General features: G+C 43.2%; 1 protein-coding gene across 2 annotated transcripts; it reads left to right on the top strand.

Annotated features, from left to right (window-relative positions):
* The first annotated feature begins 1,781 nt into the window (after positions 1-1,781).
* On the top strand, positions 1,782-23,962 carry sult2st3 (sulfotransferase family 2, cytosolic sulfotransferase 3). 2 transcript variants are annotated; one of them, XM_072461218.1, is made up of 6 exons: positions 1,782-1,925; positions 22,044-22,252; positions 22,573-22,699; positions 22,970-23,064; positions 23,144-23,324; positions 23,727-23,962. In XM_072461218.1, exons 1-6 carry the CDS (start codon positions 1,793-1,795, stop codon positions 23,840-23,842), a joined length of 861 nt encoding a protein of 286 aa, XP_072317319.1. In that variant the 5' UTR covers positions 1,782-1,792; the 3' UTR covers positions 23,843-23,962. The 2 variants fall into 2 exon arrangements, with proteins under 2 accessions (XP_072317319.1, XP_072317318.1); XM_072461217.1 differs by lacking the exon at positions 1,782-1,925 and adding an exon at positions 10,956-11,156.
* Positions 23,963-25,348: the final 1,386 nt, after the last annotated feature.

Here is a 25,348-nt window from a genome sequence, read left to right as displayed (position 1 = left end):
CCTGCTACGCATCATTCAAACTGTTATAATAAACTCTTTACTTTCTCCATGGTGCAGCTCTAGTGCATCATGGGCTCAAACAGCAGCCGTGCTCCGCGCCACAGCTGCCCGGAGACAGGAGGAGCAGCCTCGGTCTTATATTCATGTTCTGCTCCTCTATAGTGTTGTTTCTCTACGTGGGCACTTCGAGCACAGTCACTATTCTCACGTGCTCATTGTGTGCACTTAAGTTTTATGCCCGGATTCTAACCTTTTGTCATCCCTTTGGACAAACTCAGTAAAACACACAGAACACAAACATCCGTCTGCGCTTCCTCTTAGCTCCTCCTGACGCCTGGATCGTGTTTGGCACAGCCTAAAAGCGATATGTTTTACACACATGCATCATCCATACATCATCCATACATCATCCATACATCATCCATGCATCATCCATACATCATCCATACATCATCCATGCATCATCCATACATCATCCATGCATCATCCATGCATCATCCATACATCATCCATGCATCATCCATACATCATCCATGCATCATCCATACATCATCCATGCATCATCCATGCATCATCCATGCATCATCCATACATCATCCATGCATCATCCATGCATCATCCATGCATCATCCATACATCATCCATACATCATGGCATGAGCTCCAACACACGCGCGCACCAACACCGGAGTACATCATTTTACAGGTCCAGGACCCGACATGGGGACACTGCACCGGGGACATGATTGTTTGTGATGTTTAAAAGACCCGCTTCATAAAGATCGATCTATTGTGGGCTTTTGTATTCACTTTTAACCAAGCGCCATTTGCGTCCTGGTGGTGGTGTGTTTGTGTAATAAAGACTCCAGATGCATCTGACTCAGATCAGCTTCATAGTTTTAAACACAGTTCACACTAAACACGGCTGTTCCTGGACTGTACCATTATGTAACACTGGGGGGGTAACATGGTGCTGAAAGTGAACCGCGTATCAGCCTTTATTCTCTTTAAATTTTGAGATTTTTTAACGAGAATAAAGTCATTAATTTATTCTCGTAGTGCCCCGCATTTATTTTTGTTTGGTTGGCCCTTATACTCTCTGCCCTTGGGTCTAGAAATTCTCATTTCATTGAAGGGCGGATTATAAAATACTCACTACTTTATATCATGTTCGTTGCCTGACCCGCCAGTGCCTCCCACATTCTAAATCTGTCAAAACGTGTTGGGAATGGCTGGTCAGGCAAGTATGTTCGCGCTCCTCGTGTAAAATGTGGCGTTTAAGACGCGTCCAAATGCATTTCCTCATTAGATTAATGTTTCAGTGAATATGAGTTGGGCTGTAATAAATTACGCAGCATTTTGAAGTTTAATTTACATAGATCACATCTGTCCTGGATGTCTCTGTGTGAGAGTCCGGGCACCCAAAAATCAAGTTTTCTGTAGCGTTTCCTGGCTGAGAAGGAGGGTCTAAGGACAGGGGACCTCAGGGGGACCTCTCGTCCCTATGGACACTGTTTAATCCCTTTTTCACTTTCGTCCTCCGAGGCACATGCTGTTGAGATTTTGGGTGTTACAAAAATAAATGTAATCGAAAATAATTTTAATATAAGAAATAAAATGCTTTGCCAATCATGTGATTCAACGGGCAAAGGGAAAGCTCGCATTCCCGTAGGTCCTGCATAATCTGACTCAAATTTGTTGTACTGTAGTCCCTGACTAGCCCGGCCCCTGACGACAAAAGGAAAGAGCCTCCAGCTCCGTCTGCAGTTGGGAGAATTGTTTGTAAAGTCAACATGTCTGTACTATATGTCAAGTATCGATATTATCTTTTGCCTCCAGTGGCCCACACCAAAGAGAGCCTGGAATTTGCTGAAAACTTCCCAGTGGAGGACACGGATGTATTTGCTGTGACATTTCCCAAATCCGGTAATGCTTTTTCATTCTGCCACACATCAGACTAGACGTTTTAACACATGTGCCCTTATGTGATTTTGTTGTGCTTCTGTTGTGGATTTTCTAATGAAGTTAAAGAATGACATGTATAAACAGATATGTTTGTGACTATATCTGGACAGTAATGATCCTGTCTGGAATCACAAAACCAGAATTGTAACAAGTTTGATCAAATAAAACTTTAAAAAAATCGTTTTTGATTTAATTCAATTACATTTTTCAATCGTAATTAACTTTATACCAGCTGCATTTACTTAGACTATTTTATTTTTTGTAATGTTTTGATATTATCCTGAGACACTAATAGATTCTGATGCTTTGTTTTCTTGTCCCTTATACTGAATAAATAATTAGGGCTTGCCTGAGGACAAACATTAAGTCTCATCGAACAGGTTAGCTCTTTAAACATTACTTGAAACTAATTCAAGCCTTTGAAGCCACCATTCGTTCGTCAATGGCTGTAATTGAGGTGTTTGGAAGGAAACCCAACCTTGGGACCTTTGAATGGACTGTATATTGCCTAACTTGATTAATCCTCAATCGCCACTGTTCGGCCAGAACAAGGACGCCAGTGTTTACTTTACCACTCTTTATTAACGCGTGGTCATCCTCAAGTTCTTGTGTGTGGGTGGATGCGGTAAATAAATGAATGCGGGTAGTAATATGTTTGTATATGTATATTTATATTTAGGAACGTATGCAGCATATAACACAAAACGCAGACAGTGCTCGACCCTTACGTTACCCTGGAGCGCCCTCTGGTGGCCAAACTTTGAGCAAACGAATTTACTATCGGACAGCCAATCAGAGTTAACAGTTTGAGTCACGACTCACGTGACCAACGCAGAAAGTTTGATCGCCATGGTATCACTTCACTGGTAGGTTCGGTAGGTTGCCCACTCTAGTAGATGCACGGCTGCCAAGCAACGACAGCCTAAAGAATGAAGCTGTACCGAACATCAAGGAAGGAGAGGAAGATGAAGAAGCGTCAACCCTGGAATAAAGCCGGCCGGACTCTGAAAAATGAAGTCTGAAGAGTAACGTCTGGCGGTAATGTAACACTTGGATGCCAATTGCCATACTACTACTACTACTACTACCAAAACAACCACAACCACAACCAAAACAACAACAACCAAAACAACCACAACCAAAACAACAACAACCAAAACAACCAAAACAACAACAACCAAAACAACAACAACCAAAACAACAACCAAAACAACAACAACATAAAGCCGGTCGGACTCTGAAAAATGAAGTCTGAAGAGTAACGTCTGGCGGTAATGTAACACTTGGATGCCAATCGCCATACTACTACTACTACCAAAACAACCACAACAACAACAACAACAACCAAAACAACAACAACAACCAAAACAACAACAACATAAAGCCGGTCGGACTCTGAAAAATGAAGTCTAAAGAATAAAGTCTAGCGGTAATGTAACACTTGGATACCAACCGCTAAAAAACAACAACAAAATGAAAACTTAAACGGTCAATGTTCTCTTGTGCCGGCAGATGTCATGGCGGTTCAGTGAACTTGGCAATTGCTGTGACATTTCCCAAATCAGGTCGTGCTTTTTCATTCAGCCACACTTCAGACTAGAAGTTTTAAAAGCAAGTATGTGATTTGGTTGTACTTCTGTTGTGGATTTTCTATTGAAAGACTTAAAGATTTATTTCATGTATAAACACATATTTTTGTGACAACATTGGGGACAGTAAGGGTCCTGTCTGGAATCACAAAACCTGAATTGTACCAAGTTTTTGATGTTGATGTTTGCTGTTCATCAAAACAACTCAATCTTTAATAATCTGCAGAACACTCAGTAATTAACTTTATACCAGCTCGGTTTACTTGGCCTATTTCATGTTTGTAATGTTTTGAGATTACCCTGAGAAACTAATAGATTCTGATGCTTTGCATAATATTTAATATATAATATTTGCCCATTGGCTTTATTAGAGAGGAGAGAAGAGTGTGAAATGGGGATGAGAGAGAAGGGAGGACATGCAGTAAATTAACTCGCCAGCTGCACTTGGAGCCTGCTAACAACAACCGTTTTCTTTTTACAGTACAATTACAGTTTCCTCTTTTCAATTTTATTTAGCTGTAGTTATTATTCTTGATATTTTATCAACTTTAAAGATTTGCCCAACATGTGATGCCGCCCCTCATCTCTGAAAACAGCCTTGTTACTGGATCAGCAAGTTGGACGAAATTCAGTTTGGAAGGATTTTCTATTGAAAGTCTAAAAATGAAAACTTGAGTTCTTTTTAGTCCAATCGTTATGATTTTTTTAGTTTACAGTGTGCACGTACCCCTCACGTACAGATAGAGGCTGAAGCTCTCCAAACCTGTAGTTAGGACTTCTAAGAAGTGGACCAATGAGGCAGCTACATGCATGTTTGGATATTACAGACTGGGAGCGGCCACAGATAGTTTGGATGAGTACACGGACGCTGAGACAGTTAAGGCAGCAGAAGGAGGCAGCAGTGCACAGGGCCGGTGACAGAGAGAGCTACAAATATGCAAAGTATGGATTTAGCTGGAAGGTGTCGAGAGCTAGATTACTGTAGTTTTATCTAATAGTGAATCTAAATAGTTTTTCTTTGATGCATGCGTTTTTTTTTTTTTTTAATTAATATTTTGCCCTGAATGACCAATGCAAGTTCCTATGTTTGTGAATTTTGTTAATTGACACTGGCACTGGCTGTACGGTCCCTGTATGACTGGAGCAGGATCTGTGTTCGCCAGAAGTCAGACCTGTTCCCAGTGCATGTTGGACTCCGCCAGGGCTGCCCTTTGTCACCGGTTCTGTTCATAGTTTTTATGGACAGAATTTCTAGGTGCAGTCAGGGGTCGGAGGGTGTCCGGTTTGGGACATCTCTGCTGTTTGCAGACGATGTTGTCCTGATGGCTCCATCAAACCCGGACCTGCAACATGCACTGGGAGTGTGAAGCAGCTGGGATGAGAATCAGCACCTCCAAATCGGAGGCCATGGTTCTCAAATGGAAAAAGGTGGCTTTCCCTCTCCAGGTGGTGGGGTGTCCTTGTTCCAAGTGGAGGAGTTCAAGTATCTCAGGGTCTTGTTCACGAGTGAGGGAAGGATGGAACGTGAGAATGACTGTCGGATCGTTGCAGCGGCTGCAGTAATGAGGTCGTTGCAGGGGACTGTTGTGGTGAAAAAGAAGCTCAGTCGAAAGACAAGCTCTTGATTTACCGGTCAATCTACGCTCCTACGGTCATGAGCTTTGGGTAATGACCGAAAGGACAAGATCGCGGATACATGCGGTCGAAATGAGTTTCCTCCGCCGGGTGGCTGGGCGCTCCCTTAGAGATGGGGTGAGGAGCTCAGTCATACGGGAGGAGCTCGGAGTAGAGCTGCTGCTCTTCAATGTCGAAAGGAGCCAGCTGAGGTGGGCGCTTCCCTGGGGGAGGTGTTTTGGAAATGTCCGACCAGGAAGAGGCCCCCGGGGAAGACCCAGGACACGCTGGAGGGACTATGTCTCTCGGCTGGCCAGTTAACACCAGTAAATGGGGACAAGGCCTTGATAGATTAGGGTCATGACAGATTCATTGTACTTTGTCCTATCTTAATAACACAAAGTTCATCTTCGCGCATCGTGTGATATTACAACGGCCTGCAGACCTTTAGTATCTGGACATTAGGTGTTACATTTAATTACCTTTGACTGCCTTACATTGCACAGTTACTGTGTTTTTATCAGTTAAACTGAACTGTGAACTGTCAGAAGAACACTAGAGAAATATATTTATGTCTTACCTTAGATTGGTAAATATATTTACAAATAAATACCATCATATCTCATTTTTGCAAGTTTATTTGTAGAGCACATTTCATACACAAGGCAATTCAAAGTGCTTCACACAGCAGGAAAAATGCATTCAAATCACAAATAAATTACAGAAACAGAAATACAATAAAATTTACTAAATAAAAAAATAAAAATAAAATAAAGAACACCTAGCCACAAAGCAACACGTGTTTTTGGAGTCCAACTCCTTTTTAAATCCTTTTTAAATCAGTCCAACTGATTATCTAAACTAATGAAATCACAAACAAAAGAGAAGAGTGCAAAGAAAAAATCCTTTCATTCATATGCGCAGCTAAACAAAACTGTTTTTAGCTTAGATTTGAACATTGTCAGAGTTGAAGCCTGTCTCACATCTTCAGGAAGACTGTTCCAGATTTTAGCTGCATAAAACTGAAATGCATATTCCCCATGTTTAGTCCTGACTCTGGCACCAGCAGGAGGCCGGTCCATGTTTACTCCTGACTCTGGGCACCAGCAGGAGGCCGGTCCATGTTTACTCCTGACTCTGGCACCAGCAGGAGGCCGGTCCATGTTTAGTCCTGACTCTGGCACCAGCAGGAGGCCGGTCCATGTTTAGTCCTGACTCTGGCACCAGCAAGAGGCCGGTCCATGTTTAGTCCTGACTCTGGCACCAGCAGGAGGCCGGTCCCTGTTTAGTCCTGACTCTGGCACCAGCAGGAGGCCGGTCCATGTTTAGTCCTGACTCTGGCACCAGCAAGAGGCCGGTCCATGTTTAGTCCTGACTCTGGCACCAGCAGGAGGCCGGTCCCTGTTTAGTCCTGACTCTGGCACCAGCAGGAGGCCGGTCCATGTTTAGTCCTGACTCTGGCATCAGCAGGAGGCCGGTCCCTGTTTAGTCCTGACTCTGGCACCAGCAGGAGGCCGGTCCATGTTTAGTCCTGACTCTGGCACCAGCAGGAGGCCGGTCCCTGTTTAGTCCTGACTCTGGCATCAGCAGGAGGCCGGTCCATGTTTAGTCCTGACTCTGGCACCAGCAGGAGGCCGGTCCCTGTTTAGTCCTGACTCTGGCACCAGCAGGAGGCCGGTCCATGTTTAGTCCTGACTCTGGCACCAGCAGGAGGCCAGTCCATGTTTAGTCCTGACTCTGGCACCAGCAGGAGGCCGGTCCATGTTTAGTCCTGACTCTGGCACCAGCAGGAGGCCGGTCCATGTTTAGTCCTGACTCTGGCATCAGCAGGAGGCCGGTCCATGTTTAGTCCTGACTCTGGCACCAGCAGGAGGCCAGTCTATGTTTAGTCCTGACTCTGGCACCAGCAGGAGGCCGGTCCATGTTTAGTCCTGTCTCTGGCATCAGCAGGAGGCCGGTCCCTGTTTAGTCCTGACTCTGGCATCAGCAGGAGGCCGGTCCATGTTTAGTCCTGACTCTGGCACCAGCAGGAGGCCGGTCCATGTTTAGTCCTGACTATGGCACCAGCAGGAGGCCGGCCCCTGTTTAGTCCTGACTCTGGCACCAGCAGGAGGCCGGTCCATGTTTAGTCCTGACTCTGGCATCAGCAGGAGGCCGGTCCCTGTTTAGTCCTGACTCTGGCACCAGCAGGAGGCCGGTCCATGTTTAGTCCTGACTCTGGCATCAGCAGGAGGCCGGTCCATGTTTAGTCCTGACTCTGGCACCAGCAGGAGGCCAGTCTATGTTTAGTCCTGACTCTGGCACCAGCAGGAGGCCGGTCCATGTTTAGTCCTGTCTCTGGCATCAGCAGGAGGCCGGTCCCTGTTTAGTCCTGACTCTGGCATCAGCAGGAGGCCGGTCCATGTTTAGTCCTGACTCTGGCACCAGCAGGAGGCCGGTCCCTGTTTAGTCCTGACTCTGGCACCAGCAGGAGGCCGGTCCATGTTTAGTCCTGACTATGGCACCAGCAGGAGGCCGGCCCCTGTTTAGTCCTGACTCTGGCACCAGCAGGAGGCCGGTCCATGTTTAGTCCTGACTCTGGCATCAGCAGGAGGCCGGTCCATGTTTAGTCCTGACTCTGGCACCAGCAGGAGGCCAGTCTATGTTTAGTCCTGACTCTGGCACCAGCAGAAGGCCGGTCCATGTTTAGTCCTGACTCTGGCATCAGCAGGAGGCCGGTCCATGTTTAGTCCTGACTCTGGCACCAGCAGGAGGCCGGTCCCTGTTTAGTCCTGACTCTGGCACCAGCAGGAGGCCGGTCCATGTTTAGTCCTGACTATGGCACCAGCAGGAGGCCGGCCCCTGTTTAGTCCTGACTCTGGCACCAGCAGGAGGCCGGTCCATGTTTAGTCCTGACTCTGGCATCAGCAGGAGGCCGGTCCCTGTTTAGTCCTGACTCTGGCACCAGCAGGAGGCCGGTCCATGTTTAGTCCTGACTCTGGCACCAGCAGGAGGCCGGTCCCTGTTTAGTCCTGACTCTGGCATCAGCAGGAGGCCGGTCCATGTTTAGTCCTGACTCTGGCACCAGCAGGAGGCCGGTCCCTGTTTAGTCCTGACTCTGGCACCAGCAGGAGGCCGGTCCATGTTTAGTCCTGACTCTGGCACCAGCAGGAGGCCAGTCCATGTTTAGTCCTGACTCTGGCACCAGCAGGAGGCCGGTCCATGTTTAGTCCTGACTCTGGCACCAGCAGGAGGCCGGTCCATGTTTAGTCCTGACTCTGGCACCAGCAGGAGGCCGGTCCATGTTTAGTCCTGACTCTGGCACCAGCAGGAGGCCGGTCCCTGAGGTCCTCAGAGTCCGAGATGGTTCATATGGCACTAACATGTCCGAGATGTGCTTTGGTGCTAGGCCATAGAGAGACTTGTACACAAGCAGAGCTGCTTTAAAGTCTATTCTCTGAGCCACAGGAGCCAGTGCAGAGACCTGAGAACAGGACTAATGTGATTGTACTTCCTGGTTCTAGTCAGGACCCGAGCAGCAGCGTTCTGGATGTACTGCAGCTGTTTTACAGCTCGTTTGGAGAGGCCAGTGAGCAGGCCGTTACAGTAGTCTAATCTACTGGAGACAAACACATGGATAAGTCTCTCTAAATCTGGTTTAGACACTATATTTTTGATTTTGGCAATGTTTTAGATGGTAAAAAGCTGCTGATGTTATTGATTTGATGTGGCTGTTAAAATTCAAGTCTGAGTCCATTATTCAAGTCTGAGTCCGTACAGGAGTGTGGCCTGCTGGAGCAGCAGCATCACAGAGAGGGAGAGGAGGAAGCTGGACAGAGTCATCAAGAAGTCCAGCTCCGTCCTGGGCTGTGCTCTGGACTCGGTGCAGGAGGTGGGGGACAGGAGGGTCCTGGCTAGATTCACATCTATGCTGGACCATGAGTGTCGCCCCCTGTAGGACACTCTGTCCGCTCTGGAGAGCAGCTTCAGTGAGAGACTGATCCACCCTCGCTGTGTGAGGGAAAGGTTCCGTAGGTCTTTCCTTCCTGCTGCTGTCAGACTTTACAACAAACACTGTTAGTCCTGAACACTCGCAATAGTGTCATATTCATGTGCAATTACTGTCGTGATTCATGTGCAATTACTGTGCAATTCATGTGCAATTATTGTCGTGACACATATTCATGTGCAATTACTGTCGTGATCACATGCAATGGTATTTATTTATTTATTTTTATCTTTATTATTTTTCCCCTCATCCCTTGTTGGGAAATGGGAGGTTTTGTCTATAGGAGTTTTTGTTTATAAGAGATCTTCTATTGAGAGTTTTTTTTTTCAGACTTCCTATAAGTTATCTGTTTTTTTCTTTATCTACCTCTGTATCTACCTGCGTTGCAACAATGAAATTTCCCCATGTGAGACAATAAAGGATTATCTTATCTTATTATTACCCCCAGATTTCTAACTTGGTTTGTAGGTTTTAGAGCGAGACTCTGGAGGTGACCACTGACACTTTCTCTTAGTTTCTGTGGGCCAAAAACGATTATTTCAGTCTTGTCTGAGTTTAAAGGCGTAATGGACGATTTTTCGCCGATTTGAGAACTCAAGCGGCGTGCGGAAGCAGAGAAAACCTCGCGGCTAGACGTGCGTTTGTTTATTAGAGCGATGGATCACATCGCATCTCTCGTCTCCGTATATTTCCGTCTCTTCTGAGACAGCTCGAACTGTCTTTCTCTGTCTTAATTTTGTCCCGTACACTGAGGGAACTATATTATGATAGATCCATGCGCTTAGACACAGAGAAACCTGCTCCTCTCCTGGGGACGAGGCTGCAGATGAGCAGTAGGTGCATCCTATGATTGATACGTGGCAGGACTAAACAGCAGTCCACGCCATGAGGAAATGAGACTCAGATTTGGGCCAAAAAATCGTCCATTACGCCTTTAAGCTTTAAATGTGTACTTTAAACACAGTTAAAGGAATAATGGAGGATTTTTCCCCGATTAGCGAACTCAAGCGGAAGTCCGCATGCGCACTCACCCCCGTGCGGAAGCGCACAACAGCCTTGTTGCCTCATTTGTTTATTAGCGCGACGGATGGAGACGAGAGATGCGATTGTTTGTCTATTAACTGTTTTGTGAAGAACTTTGTGACTTCTGTCTGTGAAAGGTGCTACACAAATAAAATCAACTTACTTGCTATAAAGGTAGTATGATGATAATTTACTGTACATGCGTTACCACCAGAACAAACACTGAGACTAAGAAGACTTAGAAAATGACTGGCCTACATTAAAAACATTATTATTACATGCATTTTTGCTTGTGGTGCCAGATGATATTCCTTAGATGGGATGATCCTGGGTCAGAGCAGGGGGCACTCCTGGAGATTCCACTGTGAGAAGAGAAATGGAGAGATACCTGTAGACTAAACCTACAACAATGAATTGGATTGAAATTTCTGTGATTGAAATCCTTGATTTTTCAAGATTATTACTTAAAATTCCATAAAGGTTAAATTGAGAAACGAAAAGGAAATTAGCGACTAGGATTAACAAGGATTACACTTAATTTTGTTTGTTTGTTTTGTTGTTTCATCAATGTGTATGATATTTTTCAAGACAACACATTTTTAAACAAATGCTTGCCACTGCAACAGTTATTTAGAGACGGTCCTTAACTGGCGTACCAAGCGGCACTTCACAGCTTCTCGCTCTGTGCTCCTGCGGGCGCGGGGCGGGGCATGAGGCGCCCAGGACCATGGGCTATGAACACCATGATGAACACACAGCAAGTTACCGCTGCAGTTGTGTTAACGTCCAGCTGTCAACGTCAAGCGTGAAACTAACCGCGGTACTAGGACCAAGCAATCATGTCCCTTGATACATTTTACCTTCAGTTTCAAGGACTGGTCCTGCCGAGAGAGACGCAGTCAGTGGACAGTTTAAACTTTGTGCATGAATTCAAGTTTGAAGACGACGATGTATTAGCTGTTACATTTCCGAAGTCAGGTCAGTGATCCATATGCCGCAATCTAGATATAATGTAATTAAAGTTTCAACTTTATTACAAACGTTTTATAGAGACCTGTAGAGGCTAATCCTAGTTCTTTGTTCCTTCGTTTTAACCTCTTCGGAAAATAATGACTGCATGAGCCTGTTTTAGGCGTAGGACCACTGGTGTAGTCGCAGCACGGTAAAACGACCGTGTTGCTCCAGCCATCTCTCTTTATTAACAGAGTTTTACAACAAAACTTCTTCACCTGTTTTACATGACAGGTAACAGTAGTGCGCCCCCAAGCGTCCAGGACATGCACACACATGCAAACTTCTTTTAAATAAAACACAAATGAGTTATTATGAATAACATAAAATTAAGAATGTAAAATATCAAACCATATAAAATGGCGCTTACATTCCGGCCCCTAATTGTTACTTCTGGGGAATAACAATTACCAAAACAAAAATACAAAGCGACATTTCGTCTGTAAATAAACATTTGAAACATGAAACTTGTTTCATCCATACCATATTTATGGCTTTAACAAACACAAATACATTACTCCATTTCAAGCAACAGACACAGTTTGTCTACTGGTCTTTCCAAAACACTGCTTTTAGTTTTTACCAAAACCCTTCTCACATGACCTTTGGAATCACAGATAGATTTTTCAACTTTTCCCATCAACCATGAACCTCTTGGTGCACTCATCATCTACTATAAGAACAACATCACCGGGTTTCAGGTTTCTTTTGGCATTTAACCATTTTTGTCTCTCTTGCAAAAGTGGGAGATATTCTTTGGTCCAACGTTTCCAAAAAATATCTGACAGGTATTGAACCTGACGCCAACGTCTCCTTGAGTACAAGTCCTCCTTCTGGAACACACCAGGTGGAAATACTGGTTTTCTTTTTAGGAGAAGCAAATGATTTGGAGTCAATGCTTCAATGTCATTTGGATCGTTAGAGACTCTCGTAATCGGTCTATCATTGATAATGGACTCCACTTCACAAAACAAAGTGTGGAGACGCTCATCATCAAGAGTCTGCTGTCTCAATAACTGGATAAGGATTCTCCTTACAGAACGTATCTGTCTTTCCCAAATGCCACCAAAGTGAGATCCAGCTGATGGATTGAACGTCCATGTGATACCTTTTTGACTCAAAGATTCAGCAATTTTTGACTGATTCCAACTTTTAAGTGATTCACGCATTTCCTTTTCCGCACCCACCAGGTTTGTACCATTATCTGATCTCATTACAGAAACCTGACCTCTCCTTGCAACAAACCTCCTAAATGCGTTAATACAAGAGTCTGTTTCAAGTGACTTGGCCACCTCTATATGAACAGCTCTTGTGGTAAGGCATGTAAACAAAACACCATATCTTTTTACATTACTTCTGCCACATTTCACATCAAAAGGTCCAAAGTAGTCTATCCCTACATTAGTGAAAAGGGGATTGTCTGGGACAAGTCTGTCATGTGGTAAGTTAGCCATTCTCTGTTCACCAGGTTTATCTGACAACATTCTGCATTGTACACATTTTGACAATACTTTTCTTAGAGCTGCATCAGCTTTCGGAATCCAATATTTTTCTCTCAGTTTGGATAACATTATGTTTCTACCGCTGTGCCCAGTTTGTTTGTGAACATGTCTGAAAATCAAAGTGGACACATAGTGGTCTTGATGAAGTATTACAGGATGTTTCATACTGAATGGTAATGCAGATTGATGTAACCTTCCTCCAACTCTTAAAACACCATTGTCCAATACAGGATCTAGTTTGACAATATGACTCGTTCTTTTAACCTTTTCACCCTTTGGCAAAGTTTGTATCTCATCTTTGTAGCTTTGACTTTGACAAAACTTCACAATCTCAATCTCAGCATTTTCCAATTCTGCTACTGTCAAATAACGTTTGATCGTTTTTGACTTAAGCCTTTGCTTTTTGTGACATTTTTGCTTGGACATTGAACATCACTAACTTTTCTCTCTTGAGTCTTTTCTTTAAAGAAGCTGTTTTAGTCTCAGCATCCAGGCAACAGCTTTCTTTAATCTGTGCCAGTCTGAGTAGTGACTGATAAGTTTACTGATTGGATCAGCTTGCACAATGTCAACATTAACACTCATACCCTTCACCTCAGCATCATTTTGAACGTCCTTTGATATTATTGGTGACACAGGCCAGTGTGTACTGTCTTTACTCAGAAAGTCCGGTCCATCAATCCAAGATTTGTTTGAAAGGAACTCAGAGGTTTTCATGCCCCTCGAAGTATGGTCAGCAGGGTTCAACTCAGAGTTCACATATCTGCACTGACTGACATTGGAATGATCTCTGATAAGTGACACTCTGTTTGCAACAAAAGTCTTAAATCTGAGACCGTCATTTGCAACGTACCTTAGCACTGTAGTACTATCAGTCCAGAACACTGATTCTTTCAATGGCATTTGTAGCTCATTTTTCATTAGTTTGTCCATCTTTACAGCCACAGCAGCAGCCGTTAGCGCTAACCTAGGAATCGTTGTTTGTTTCAGAGGCGATACTCTGGACTTGCCCATTACGAACGAACAGTGAGCTTCGCCCTTTTCGTTTGTCAGTCGAAGATATGTAACCACTCCGTACCCACGTTCACTCGCATCTGCAAAATGATGCAGTTGTGCAGATGTAACATTGCCATATCCGACTGGTTTGAAACACCTGTCAACTGTGAAACCTTGTAGCTTTTCAAGGTCTGATATCCAAGCCTGTGACTTCTGAGCAAGTTCTTCAGGTATGTCCTCATCCCAAGAGAATTTCTGTCCACACAGTTCTTGCAAGATAATTTTTGCAGGGAGAATAACTGGGGACAGGAACCCTAATGGATCATAGATTGAACTCACAAATGACAAAATGCCACGCCTGTTTTTTTCCATTGGCTTTGCATTGATCTTAATTTTAAATGAGTCGGTTTCAATACACCAGATTACTCCTAAAACTCGTTCATCCGGTAGATTGTCATGACAGAGATCTAATGTCTTGACCTCAGACGCTCTTTCTGTTTCAGGTATGGAGGCCAAAACAACTCTGCTGTTGCTATTCCACTTAGTGAGACGAAAGCCTCCATTTGCACAAAGTTCTGTCAGTTCTTTTACCATGGTACAGGCATCGCTTTCATTTGACACTGAGAAGAGACAGTCGTCTACATAAAAGTTATTCTGCACTGCACTCACAGCCATGGGTGCCACTTCTTCTGTAGCGTCTTCTGCAGTTTTCCATAAGGCAAAATTAGCGCAACTGGGTGAAGATGTTGCACCAAACAAATGCACTGTCATTTTAAACTCCTGCAGGGGTTTATCCAAGTTTCCTTCAGGCCACCAGAGAAAGCGTAACATGTCTGTGTCCTCTGGCTGTACCTTAACCTGATGATACATTGCTTCTATGTCTGACATCAAAGCAATGTGATCATGTCTGAATCGAGTTAATACTCCTATTAGTGTATTAGTCAAATCAGGACCTTGTAAGAGTTCCTGGTTCAGTGATCTGCCCTGATATGAGACTGTACAATCGAAAACAACACGCAGCTTTCTTTTCTGTGGGTGGTACACCCCGTGATGAGGTATGTACCATACTTGTCCATCGTCACGATCAATTTGTTCTTGTGGCACAGGAACGGCATATCCTTTGTCTATTAGGTCAGACATGAATGCCTTGTACTCTTTGAGTAAATCATTGTTTTTGAGCATTTTCCTTTTAAGGCTTTCTGCTCTCTGCACAACTACTGAGCGATTGTTTGGTAGTTTGACAGATTTGTTCTTTAGAGGTAGGCCCACACGAAAGTGACCGTCAACCCTTTTAACAGTGTCCTTAACAAAGTCCGTGAATTGTAAATCCTCACGAGACATTTCCTGCCTCTCATCAGAGGCTTTTTCTGGAAAGTCGTGATTAATCTGTTTCAAACACAGGGTTTCTATTTCTGACATTGAAATGCGATTTACAGAAGCACTTTGGTCAGTTTCATTTCCTTTCAATGGGCCATTTATTACTCAGCCTAAGATTGTTTTAACTGCATAGGGACCATCATCTATGCTGTGGATGATTTCCCAAGGTTCCATAGCCTTGTAAGCATTTGCTCCAATCAAAAGTCCAACATCTGCATCTACTTCTGGCAGTTCTACACAATACAAATGTGGCCACTTTTCAATGTCTTGTTGCATAGGAATGCTTTCTTTAGAAACTGGGATGTCCTTGTGAGTGTACGTGTCAGGTAAATCAATGTACACATTCTCTTTTACACCACAAACTTCTAAGCCTGAAACTATAAAACTAGGCTCTACCTTTTTCTGACCCATGGTGCGAAGAAGGATTTGTGTTTTCTTTCCTTCTATGCCAAGTTGTCTCATAAGTTTCTCTTAGCAGAAAGTTGCTTCACTGCCATTGTCCAAAAATGCATATGTTTCTACTGTTTTGTTGTTTTTCTTAAGCTTAATATGAACTGGCACAACCGCCAAAACTCTACTGCTGCTACCGGCCCCGGTAGCACCACATGTACCACCTGTGACTGGAATAGGACTCGTGACTTCAGTGCTTGAGTTTACAGTGGCATTGTTGAGATTGTCCTGTACAGCTTCATCCACTGTTTTATCGTAATGAAGCATATTTGGATGTCTCTTGGAACAATAGTCACATTGGATTTGTTTCTTACAGTCTTTACTCATATGCCCTTGTGTCAAACACGAAAAACAGATTCCTTTTCCCTTAAGACACTCTATTCTTTCCTTTTGAGGCAGTTTTCTTATTTTCTGACAATCTGTTAGTGAGTGACTTTTCTCACAGTACGTGCATGGTTTTTGAAACGCATCAACTGTAGGACGCAAGTTGCCTTTATTAGCATCTGGCATGCTTTCTCTTGTTGCAGGTGCCACACTAGTAGCAAAAGCACTGCCCTTTGGTCTAAATGCCCTATTTGGATTTATGTTTTGCTTGACTTTGTCATCAGCATCTTTAATGTTACCAAATAAAGGATCTGAAGCTAATTTAGCTTGTCTGTTCACAAATCGAACTAGATCTGAAAACTTACTCTCTCCTCCCAGATGTTTCCTGAATGTCAAAGGCAAAGACTCCACATTTCTCTCATCTTGTAAGGTAACTTGGAAACTACAACTCTTAGGTTTGTTGGGTTGTCAAGTTCCTCAAGGTGATTAATGTCCTGCATTGCATTGTTACAACCAGTAAGAAATAGAGAGTAACTGTGTAGAGTTTTTGCATCATCTGCCTTTACCTGAGGCCAGTTTACAGCTCTATTCAGGTAAGCATTTGCAATTTTGATCTCATTGCCATAGTGATAGTGTAGAAGTTTCATTGCTTCTTGGTACCCAAGCTGAGGCATCATGTGCTGACAACTTCTAACTAAGTCTTTTGGTTCACCTCTTGTAAACTGTTCAAGATAATAAATCCTGTCACTGTCATCATCAGTTTTGCTACTGATTGTGTGTTCAAATGCTCTTAGAAAAGGTTTGAACTCTAAAGGATCACCACTGAAAATAGGCACATCTCTCTGAGGTAAGTTTGTGAGTCTTTGTTGCTTTACCAACATTTCTGTAACGTCATTCTGTTTTAGCATTACTTCACACAAGTTAACTGTATTGTCCATTTCTACTTGTTGAGTGGGGATCTCCTGTTTAAACATTTGAGGTCTATTTAAGCTGTGAGCATTTGGCTGTTCATTATTAGTCACAACAGAGGGAACTCTGATCTTCTTGTAACCCCTAGGTGAGTGTTCACGTTGGCTGGTTACACTTCCATTTTCACCTTCTTCATACTCACATTCCTCCAGCACCTTTATCTTTGCTGTAGAAGCAGCAATCTGAGTTTCCATTTCTAGCTGCTCTTTCTTGGCCTTTAACTTCAGCTCCTCAAACTCCAAAGCTTGTTTTTCTTTGAGCTTCTCTGCTTGAGCAACAAGAGCAGCTCGTTCTGCTTGTTCCTTACGACGTGCAGCAGATGTAGATGATGTAGACGATGTAGTTGAACCGCAACAGCTGGCCCTGGTCCCGGACACGCAGGATCCCGGTCGCCGCTTCCTTGATACACTGGTCATCGATGCGCCGTCATCTGGACCCACGTCGTCCTGTCTCAGTTGTCTTGAAGAAATAGTCCAGTTTTCAGCTTCCATGGTGAAACTGTTGTACTGGTCCTTTTTAGGTAGGAACCAGTATGTCTGATCAGCTTCCTTTTCTTCCTCACACAACAGCTGAAGTACATTTTCGTTTGACTGAACAAAGTCCAGTCATAAGTTTTGAAAACTCGTTTAAATGTTCATCAACTGTGTCAGGATTTTCACTATTTTTCATCATAGTACTTATCTTGTTCATTTTCGCAGTCAATTGAGCAAGCTTTGCTCTTCTTGCGTTCATTTGTCTGTGCGGCGCGTCCTCCAACCCTTTTTCCGTGTACCTTGACGCCCTCTTGTGGACATCCTCGACACTGCACTCATTTTCTTTCACTCGTTTCCTGCGTCATGTCGTCCTCCATTTTGGCTCAAATTAGCCTGCAAATGTTCATTGGCAATCAACAGCAGTTCAAATAAAGTAGTCTATGACACAAAGTGTGCTTTGCTTTCTTCTTGAGTGTCATCTAACAAAGACTACAACATTCCTGTTGTAGCGCAGGTTACCAGTTCGTAGTTTTTTCTTGTTATCTTGCCACGATGTTGGGCTCCTCCACGGCTCGTGCTCTGGTTGAGCGAGGTCGTTTTACTTAATGTAGAGGCTAATCCTAGTTCTTTGTTCCTTGGTTTTAACCTCTTCGGAAAATAATGACTGCATGAGCCTGTTTTACGCGTAGGACCACTGGTGTAGTCGCAGCACGGTAAAACGACCGTGTTGCTCCAGCCATCTCTCTTTATTAACAGAGTTTTACAACAAAACTTCTTCACCTGTTTTACATGACAGGTAACAGTAGTGCGCCCCCAAGCGTCCAGGACATTCACACACATGCAAACTTCTTTTAAATAAAACACAAATGAGTTATTATGAATAACATAAAATTAAGAATGTAAAATATCAAACCATATAAAATGGCGCTTACAAGACCTTTGGGACAGGCTGCATGATAGAGTATGTTACTTTTTGCAGCTTTTTTAGCAGCTGTAAGTAACATATGTTGTGATAAGTAACATATGTTGTGAAATAATGTAAAATTACGCATCTTAAGTTATAATGTAGGGCCAACCCCCCCTGTCAATAATTAATGTGCGTAAAACATCGCTTTTTGACTGTGCCAAACTTTATTCTCATCGAACACAAAACATCTGTCTGCAGTCTGCGCTCCCAGGAGCTCCTCCTGTCAAACGCATCATCCATACAACTCACTCCACCTCTTACAGCTGAGTAACACAACTCCAGCCAAACAGCCATGTAGCCCAGGCTGATGACTACAATGAGAGATACTATAAAGACATATAGTGCGTATGGCCACGGCATGAGCGCAGCTCCAACACAAGTGCACCAACACCGGAGTACGTCATGTTACACATAATGCACAGTGACGTTGTACAAAGGTTATTGGTGAAAATGGTCCGAGACTCCCTCGCCTGCTGCGGTCTGAGTGCGGTGAGTGTCCTGCCCGGTGTCCTGTCCAGGACCGGGCATGGGGGGAGTGTCTACAGAGCCGCGGCGCGCGGCCGAAACTGCCATGTTATTTTGCGCCGCGGCTCCTGAAACTGCTGGGCTATTTGACCAGGCCGGGTTAAACCCGCGCCAGGTTAGGGTCAGGGTCAGGGTCAGGGTCAGGGTTAAGGTTAGGGTTAGGGTCAGGGTTAGGGTTAGCCATGAGGCTATATTGCCACGCCGCGGCTCCTGAAACTGCACCAGGGAAATGATTGTTTGTGATGCAAGAAGAAATTAAAGCCGCAAGCGGCATCCAACGGCCCTCGCGGGCCGCCGGCCTTCCGACTCTGCTCTCTGCATTTTACAGAGATGGCGCTAACGCAATTGTCTAAGAACTAGGACAGCGACACATTGGACATGTACAATGCTGTGCTTAACCAGTGCAAATGAACACAAATGTCGGTCAAATGTGCGGCTCCAGCGCACAGAGACCGTGACACTTGGAATAAAAATATGGATAACTTTTGATGCTCCGCTTGTGTAGATGATTTTCCCCAAAATATGAGCTTGATCGAGCTATTGCCCACAGAGGAGGTCATTAAAGTGTGAAGCATAAATGTGAACATTTCAAGGATTTGGCGTTTTTCCCATTTGTGACATATATTTGCGGCTCTACCGCAGAGAGACCCTAGTACTTAAAATCAAAATATGGATAACTTTTGATGCTCCGCTTGTGTAGATGATTTTCCCCAAATATGAACTTGATCGGGTAATCGCCCTAGGAGGAGTTTGTTAAAGTGTGAAGCGTAAAAATGTGGTCATTTTAGAGATTTAGCGGTTTCCCCATAGGGATAACATGGGATGTTTCTGTCATCGCTACGGCTACGCTGTACAAAATATGACTTTGGCGCTCATACTTTTATGATAAGGATGGCAAATTAGAATTTTGTTCAAAATATCATGTCATTTGGAAAAGCTCTATTGTTTATAGGCCACTCTGAAGGCCAAATAGTCAGAATTCTGGGAAACGTTTGCGGCTCCGTCGCACAGAGACCGTAAAAGTTATCCTTAAAATTTGGATAACTTTAGATGCCCCACTTGTCTAGAGGACGTACACCGATTTTGAGGTTCGTGGGCAAAACGCACTAGGAGGAGTTCGTTAAAGTGTGAAACATAAAAATGTGGATATTTGAGAGATTTTGCGGTTTTCCCATAGGGATAACATGGGAGGTTTCTGTCATCGCTACGACTACGCCGTAAAAAATAAGGCATTTGTCTGATTGGTTTTTGATCGGGACGGCAAAATAGAATTTTGGGTAAAGTTTAGAACATTTTGGTAAAACTAATTTTTGACCTTCAATGTTAATTTAAAGGTCACTCTGTAGGGGGCGCTATCGCGCCCATTTCAATTTTGTCATCATAAACTGGTCCAAACTAGAAAGTTTAACAACTGATTCAAATTTGGTCCTAATCGGACTCGTTTTGATCAAATGGGAGCAATTTTTAGATCTGCAATATTCCAAAATAAGTTGTCCAACTTTGCGGCTGCGCCGCACACAGACCGTAAAAGGTATCTCAAAAAATTGGATAACTTTAGATGCCCCACTTGTCCAGAGGACGTACGCCGATTTTGAAGTCGGTGGGCAAAACGCCCTAGGAGGAGTTCGTCAAAGTTTGACGTGAACAAAATGGCTAACACAGCGTGTTTTCATTTTCAAAGGAAGATGGCGGCCATAGGGTAAGTCTGGGGGCATGGCCACAATGATTTTTTTTTTTTGTCCTCATGAGAGGAATGCGTGTCCCGAATTTCGTAGCTTTACGACAAAGTTGACCTCGGGGCATCTCCCATAGGCGCAATGTATTTTGACTTTTGTCGGTGGCGCTGTCGCGCCATTTTTTAACGAAAAAAAAAATGGCCCAGAAAAAACAAAATTTTTCACCGATTCTGAATTTTGGGCAAAGTTTGGTGAGTTTTTGAGCATGTTCAGGGGGTCAAATTAGAGTTCAAAAAGCAGAAGAACAAGAAAAATAATAATATTTTTAGCAAAAACAATATAGCCGTTTCCACTATAACAACAAATTATACATCGTTTGAAAGCTCTAAGCCTTCCCGATGCCGCCATGGGGTGGAATCATCATTACGAGCGCTTACGCGCTCGTCACTCCCTATTCCGTCGGGATGCCCCGCCCACTCCCCATAGACTTCCATTGATTTGAGCAGATACAAGCATGGCCCATGCCTGCGGCATGGATTCTCGCGTACGGGACGATGCCAGGAGGGTTTTTGGAATGGGCTACGCCCATTCACTAATTGTTGACTATTTCTGTCATAGCAGGAGTAAGTATGCATGATCCATGCCTTCGGCATGGGCTAGTTCACTGTCCTTGCCAGGGGCGACGGGGTACCAAACATGCGGGCTGCGCCCGCATGTTTGGTCAGACAGTTGCAACGCTGCCTTCGGCAGCGTTGCGGGAGCAATAGGCCCTCCGCCCTGCTGGGGCTCGGGCCTAAAAAAAACTGTTGTCTATGCGTATAAATGTACAAATTGTGGCGAAAAATATATAAACATATGTGTTTATGGCACTATGTTGATTTGTGATGTCTAAAAGGCCCGCATACTACAAAGATCAACATCTATTGTGGGCTTTTGTTTTAACTTTTAACCCATCCAAGTCAAGCGCCATTTGCGTCCTGGCCCTGGTGCTGAAAGTGAAACTTGTGAAACGGCCTTTATTCTTTATCAATTATGAGAGTATTTTAATTAATTATTAGACAGTATTCTCGTTAATTAATGACTTAATTAATGACTTTGTTCTTTTTTTTGATACATGGTTGACTATACTGTACTGTTAGTACAGTATAGTCTAATTAGTATAGTCTAGTAAGTACTAATACTTTTGAAGATTCTGCAAAAAGTACAAGTTGTTCAAATGTCAAAAGTAATAGCACACGTAATACTGTGAAAGCGATCATAATGAGGTATAACATGTTGAAATCGGTTGAAGCGTTAAGGAGTTGAAACTGGCTAAATGGAAAATCATGGAAAATATAATAATAAAAAATACGTGAAATACAAGAACATATAGTGCCTGCGTGACATCACGCAGACACTCAATAAAAGACATTTAATCATAATAGTATAATAGTAATAGTTTACTTTAGACAGTATATGTCTAAGTGATAGAACTATATAAGAACTACCGGTAAAACATACCATTTCTCCTTGGTAATGGCGCCTGTTTACGTAGAGAACTCCACTGTGATTAAATGGCTAGAGTCATAATTAGAATGTCTGATTTTTTCTCGCAGGTACAGTCTGGATGCAGGAAATCCTCCCTCTGATCCTGAATGATGGTGACCTGACCCCAATCCAGACCATCCCCAACTGGGACAGGACCCCATGGTTGGAGGAGACTAGATTATCTCTCGTAGTGGACCAACTTAAACCACCTCGAGGGCTGGTTACACATTTCCACTATGACCTCATGCCGGCCTCCTTTCATCAGTCCAAGGCAAAGGCAAGACTGTTTGGTATTACATTTTTTTAGAGTTGCTTGAGAAATGTAGTTCATTGGAGTCCTAGTTTAAACAGAGAAGACAAAGAGATGTGGTTATTACATATTGTGGCGATACTGACAATTCAAGTCTGATTGTGCATTAAATAGTGATAAAAGTATGGTATGTATTACATTATAACTGAGAAGACCAGCAGTGGATATAGTGTCTTTGAAAAAAGGAGGCAAAGAATGAATGTTGGTGCACAATAACAAGCTGCACAATATGAGAACCACTTCATTAAAACCACCCGTTCATTGTTAAATTTTATGCTCCATCACAGGTCATCTATGTGATGAGGAACCCCAAAGACGTCATTGTTTCATTCTATTACTTCCATCAGATGGCTGGCTTTCTGGAGGATCCAGGAACATTTGATGAGTTTTTGGACAAATTTCTTGATGGAAAATGTAAGTTGATCAATTGATGAAGGCCGTGGCTACAGAGCCGCGGCGCGGTCAAATGGCCCAGTAGTTTCAGGAGCCGTGGCACGGCCATAGCCTCATGGCTAACCCTGACCCTAAGCCTGACCCTGACCCTGACCCTGACCCTAACCCTAACCCGGCGCGGTCAAATAGCCTAGCAGTTTTTGCCGCGCGCCGCAGCTCTGTAGACACTCCCATTGATGAAATGTTATTTCACACTTTTTGTGAAAAACTACCAGTATGTGTTTTCCTAAGTGGCATTTGGGAAATGGACAGACCACGTAAAAAGCTGGAAAAACGCCAAACTGGGAGATCGCATCATGTTTATCTCATTTGAAGAAATGAAGGAGGTAAAGGATGCTGCTTCTTAAGGAAAAACAAAACAATATAATTTGATTACCGTAGTATTTACCTTTTCATGTGTCTCAGGATCTGCCTGCTGCTGTGAGAAGGATGTCCACTTTCTTAGGGAAGAATCTGAGTGAGGAAGTGATCCATAAGATAGCAGAGCACTGCAGCTTTGATGCCATGAAAAACAATCCCATGTCCAACTTCAGTTTGGTACCAAAGGTTTACATGGACTCTGACAAGTCTCAATTTCTCAGAAAAGGTCAGTAAATACTACTTCACCAAGACAATTTCAATGACTGTAGCCTGAATCTATTTTAGACACAAAATAAGGAAAACATGTGTTAACCTATAAATGTAAAGCAGAGGATTGAGATTTCGAACATTTAAGTCAGGAAACTGTGATTTAGCATCAGTAAAGGCAGAGACCGTGAACACATTGTGTGACCATTAACATCAGCCTAATCTTCTCTTCTGTTATAACCATATAGAGAGTAACTGATTGAGCAAATGAGAATATTCAAACCATAACACCAGAAAAAAAGAAATTCAGAAAGAAAGAAAAAAGAGCTAAAAGTGAATCACATTTCGCATATATTTGCTTTAAATATGGGTATTATTTCTTAATCCTACTGAAGTTTTATAAATACTATTGGTGTTTCAGGTGTTGCTGGAGATTGGAGAAAACACTTCACCTCTGAGCAACTTAGTCGTTTCAGGTCCATCATCAGCAAAGATCTGGAGGGAGAGAGCTTCACTCTGCCCTGGAGCCTCGACTAACCACAAATTATATTTAACATTACGTTAAATGGATTCTGTCACTTTTTCACATTGTATTCACAATATAGTATTGTACATTGTACATTTACATTGTACATTTTCTATTGAGCCTTTTGAGATGATGATACACACTGTAGGATGTTTTGCTTCAACTGTGTCAAATTAATATTAGAGTTAGAGTTGTCTCCATCTTGTGGCCTCCCTAAAGACGGAGGAGAGAAGTCTCTACCTGGAGGTGGCTGCAGTAGGTCTTTGACCACCTTCTCTCCTCCTTTGTTCTAGTTAATCTCTATTCCTCCTCTGAACCCTCTCTATCCCTCCTCTGTTTTATCTATTATAATATTTATTTTTAACACATTTGGGTAAGCTAAATAAATAGAATTTTGAAAGAATCTTTTTTGTGGACATTAATAATTTTAAAGTGGAATGTCAGGCTTATTTTTGCTCAGTCACCATCAAAACCTGACTCTGCCTATCATTCTGTCATGTTGTTTCTCTATGACTTTCAACATGGGTTAGAAATAGTGTTCTTGGTCGGATCTGCCGATATTTTGTGTCACCAGCAGTTTACTCCTTTAGGTCAAAATAAGGGAGGAATCACTTTAGTAGACCTATGCTGCGTCTCATTTACTTAAACCTTGGCGCATGACTTCAGCATGACTCAGGGCCACGTGAGTTGGTAAACAAGTCAAAACATGTTTCAACATTCATGCTGCAGCAGCAGCAGCAGCAGCAACGGGCAAATGCACTCCCTTTAGGGATAGTCATGTACCGACAAGTTGACTCAGTAAATAAAATGATTATCAAATGTACTGTATTTTGTATTATTGTGGATTTTCATGCTACTTAAAAAACATGCTACGGACAGAAACTTGTTCTTAAGCTTTATTTCAAGTCTATTCTAAATGTAAGACCATAACATTTCTGTAATTTCAGCATTTCTAGAACAAGAGAAGTCAACAGTATACATTCAGTGAAACCATTGTAACAGAACAGCATTCAGTGTAATCCCTCATTCGTCCAGGCGTGTTCCATAGTAGAAAAAGCTTCAGTTGTAGTCATCTGGACTCAGTTTGAAAAAGTAGACGTTTCGGGAGCCTTATGCAGATGCTCAGTGAAAGGATCCAGGAAAACAACGTCAGAATTGATAAATTGAAAGGCAGAACAGGAACTTTACAGGAGAAATTAACCAGCATACTCCCTGAAGAAGCTTTCAAAAGAGTGCTGGATTTTACACAGACAGCACAAGAAGCAAAGCACAAGAAGAGCAAAGAACGCCAAATCAAGAAGTTCAACATTCTTTTGAACAAAAAGAATGCAGGTGAGGTCGAGCTAGACATTAGGACTGAGACAGACAAATTAGCGACCAGCAAAAACAATTGGATTAAGAACCTATCAGATCGTGTTCTGACACAGGCAGAAAAGGAGGTGCTCTCTAAAGGGCTCAACTTTTCTGTCACCTCTAAACACATCCCTACAGAGGACTACATCACAGCCACTGAAACG

Source organism: Eucyclogobius newberryi, unplaced genomic scaffold, assembly GCF_026437365.1.
Source record: "Eucyclogobius newberryi isolate DKJ021-1_F unplaced genomic scaffold, fEucNew1.0.hap1 SCAF_3, whole genome shotgun sequence".
Classification (NCBI taxonomy): domain Eukaryota; kingdom Metazoa; phylum Chordata; class Actinopteri; order Gobiiformes; family Gobiidae; genus Eucyclogobius; species Eucyclogobius newberryi.
The sequence above is the reverse complement of the archived record's forward strand: the minus strand, read 5'-3'. Positions and strand labels throughout refer to the sequence as shown.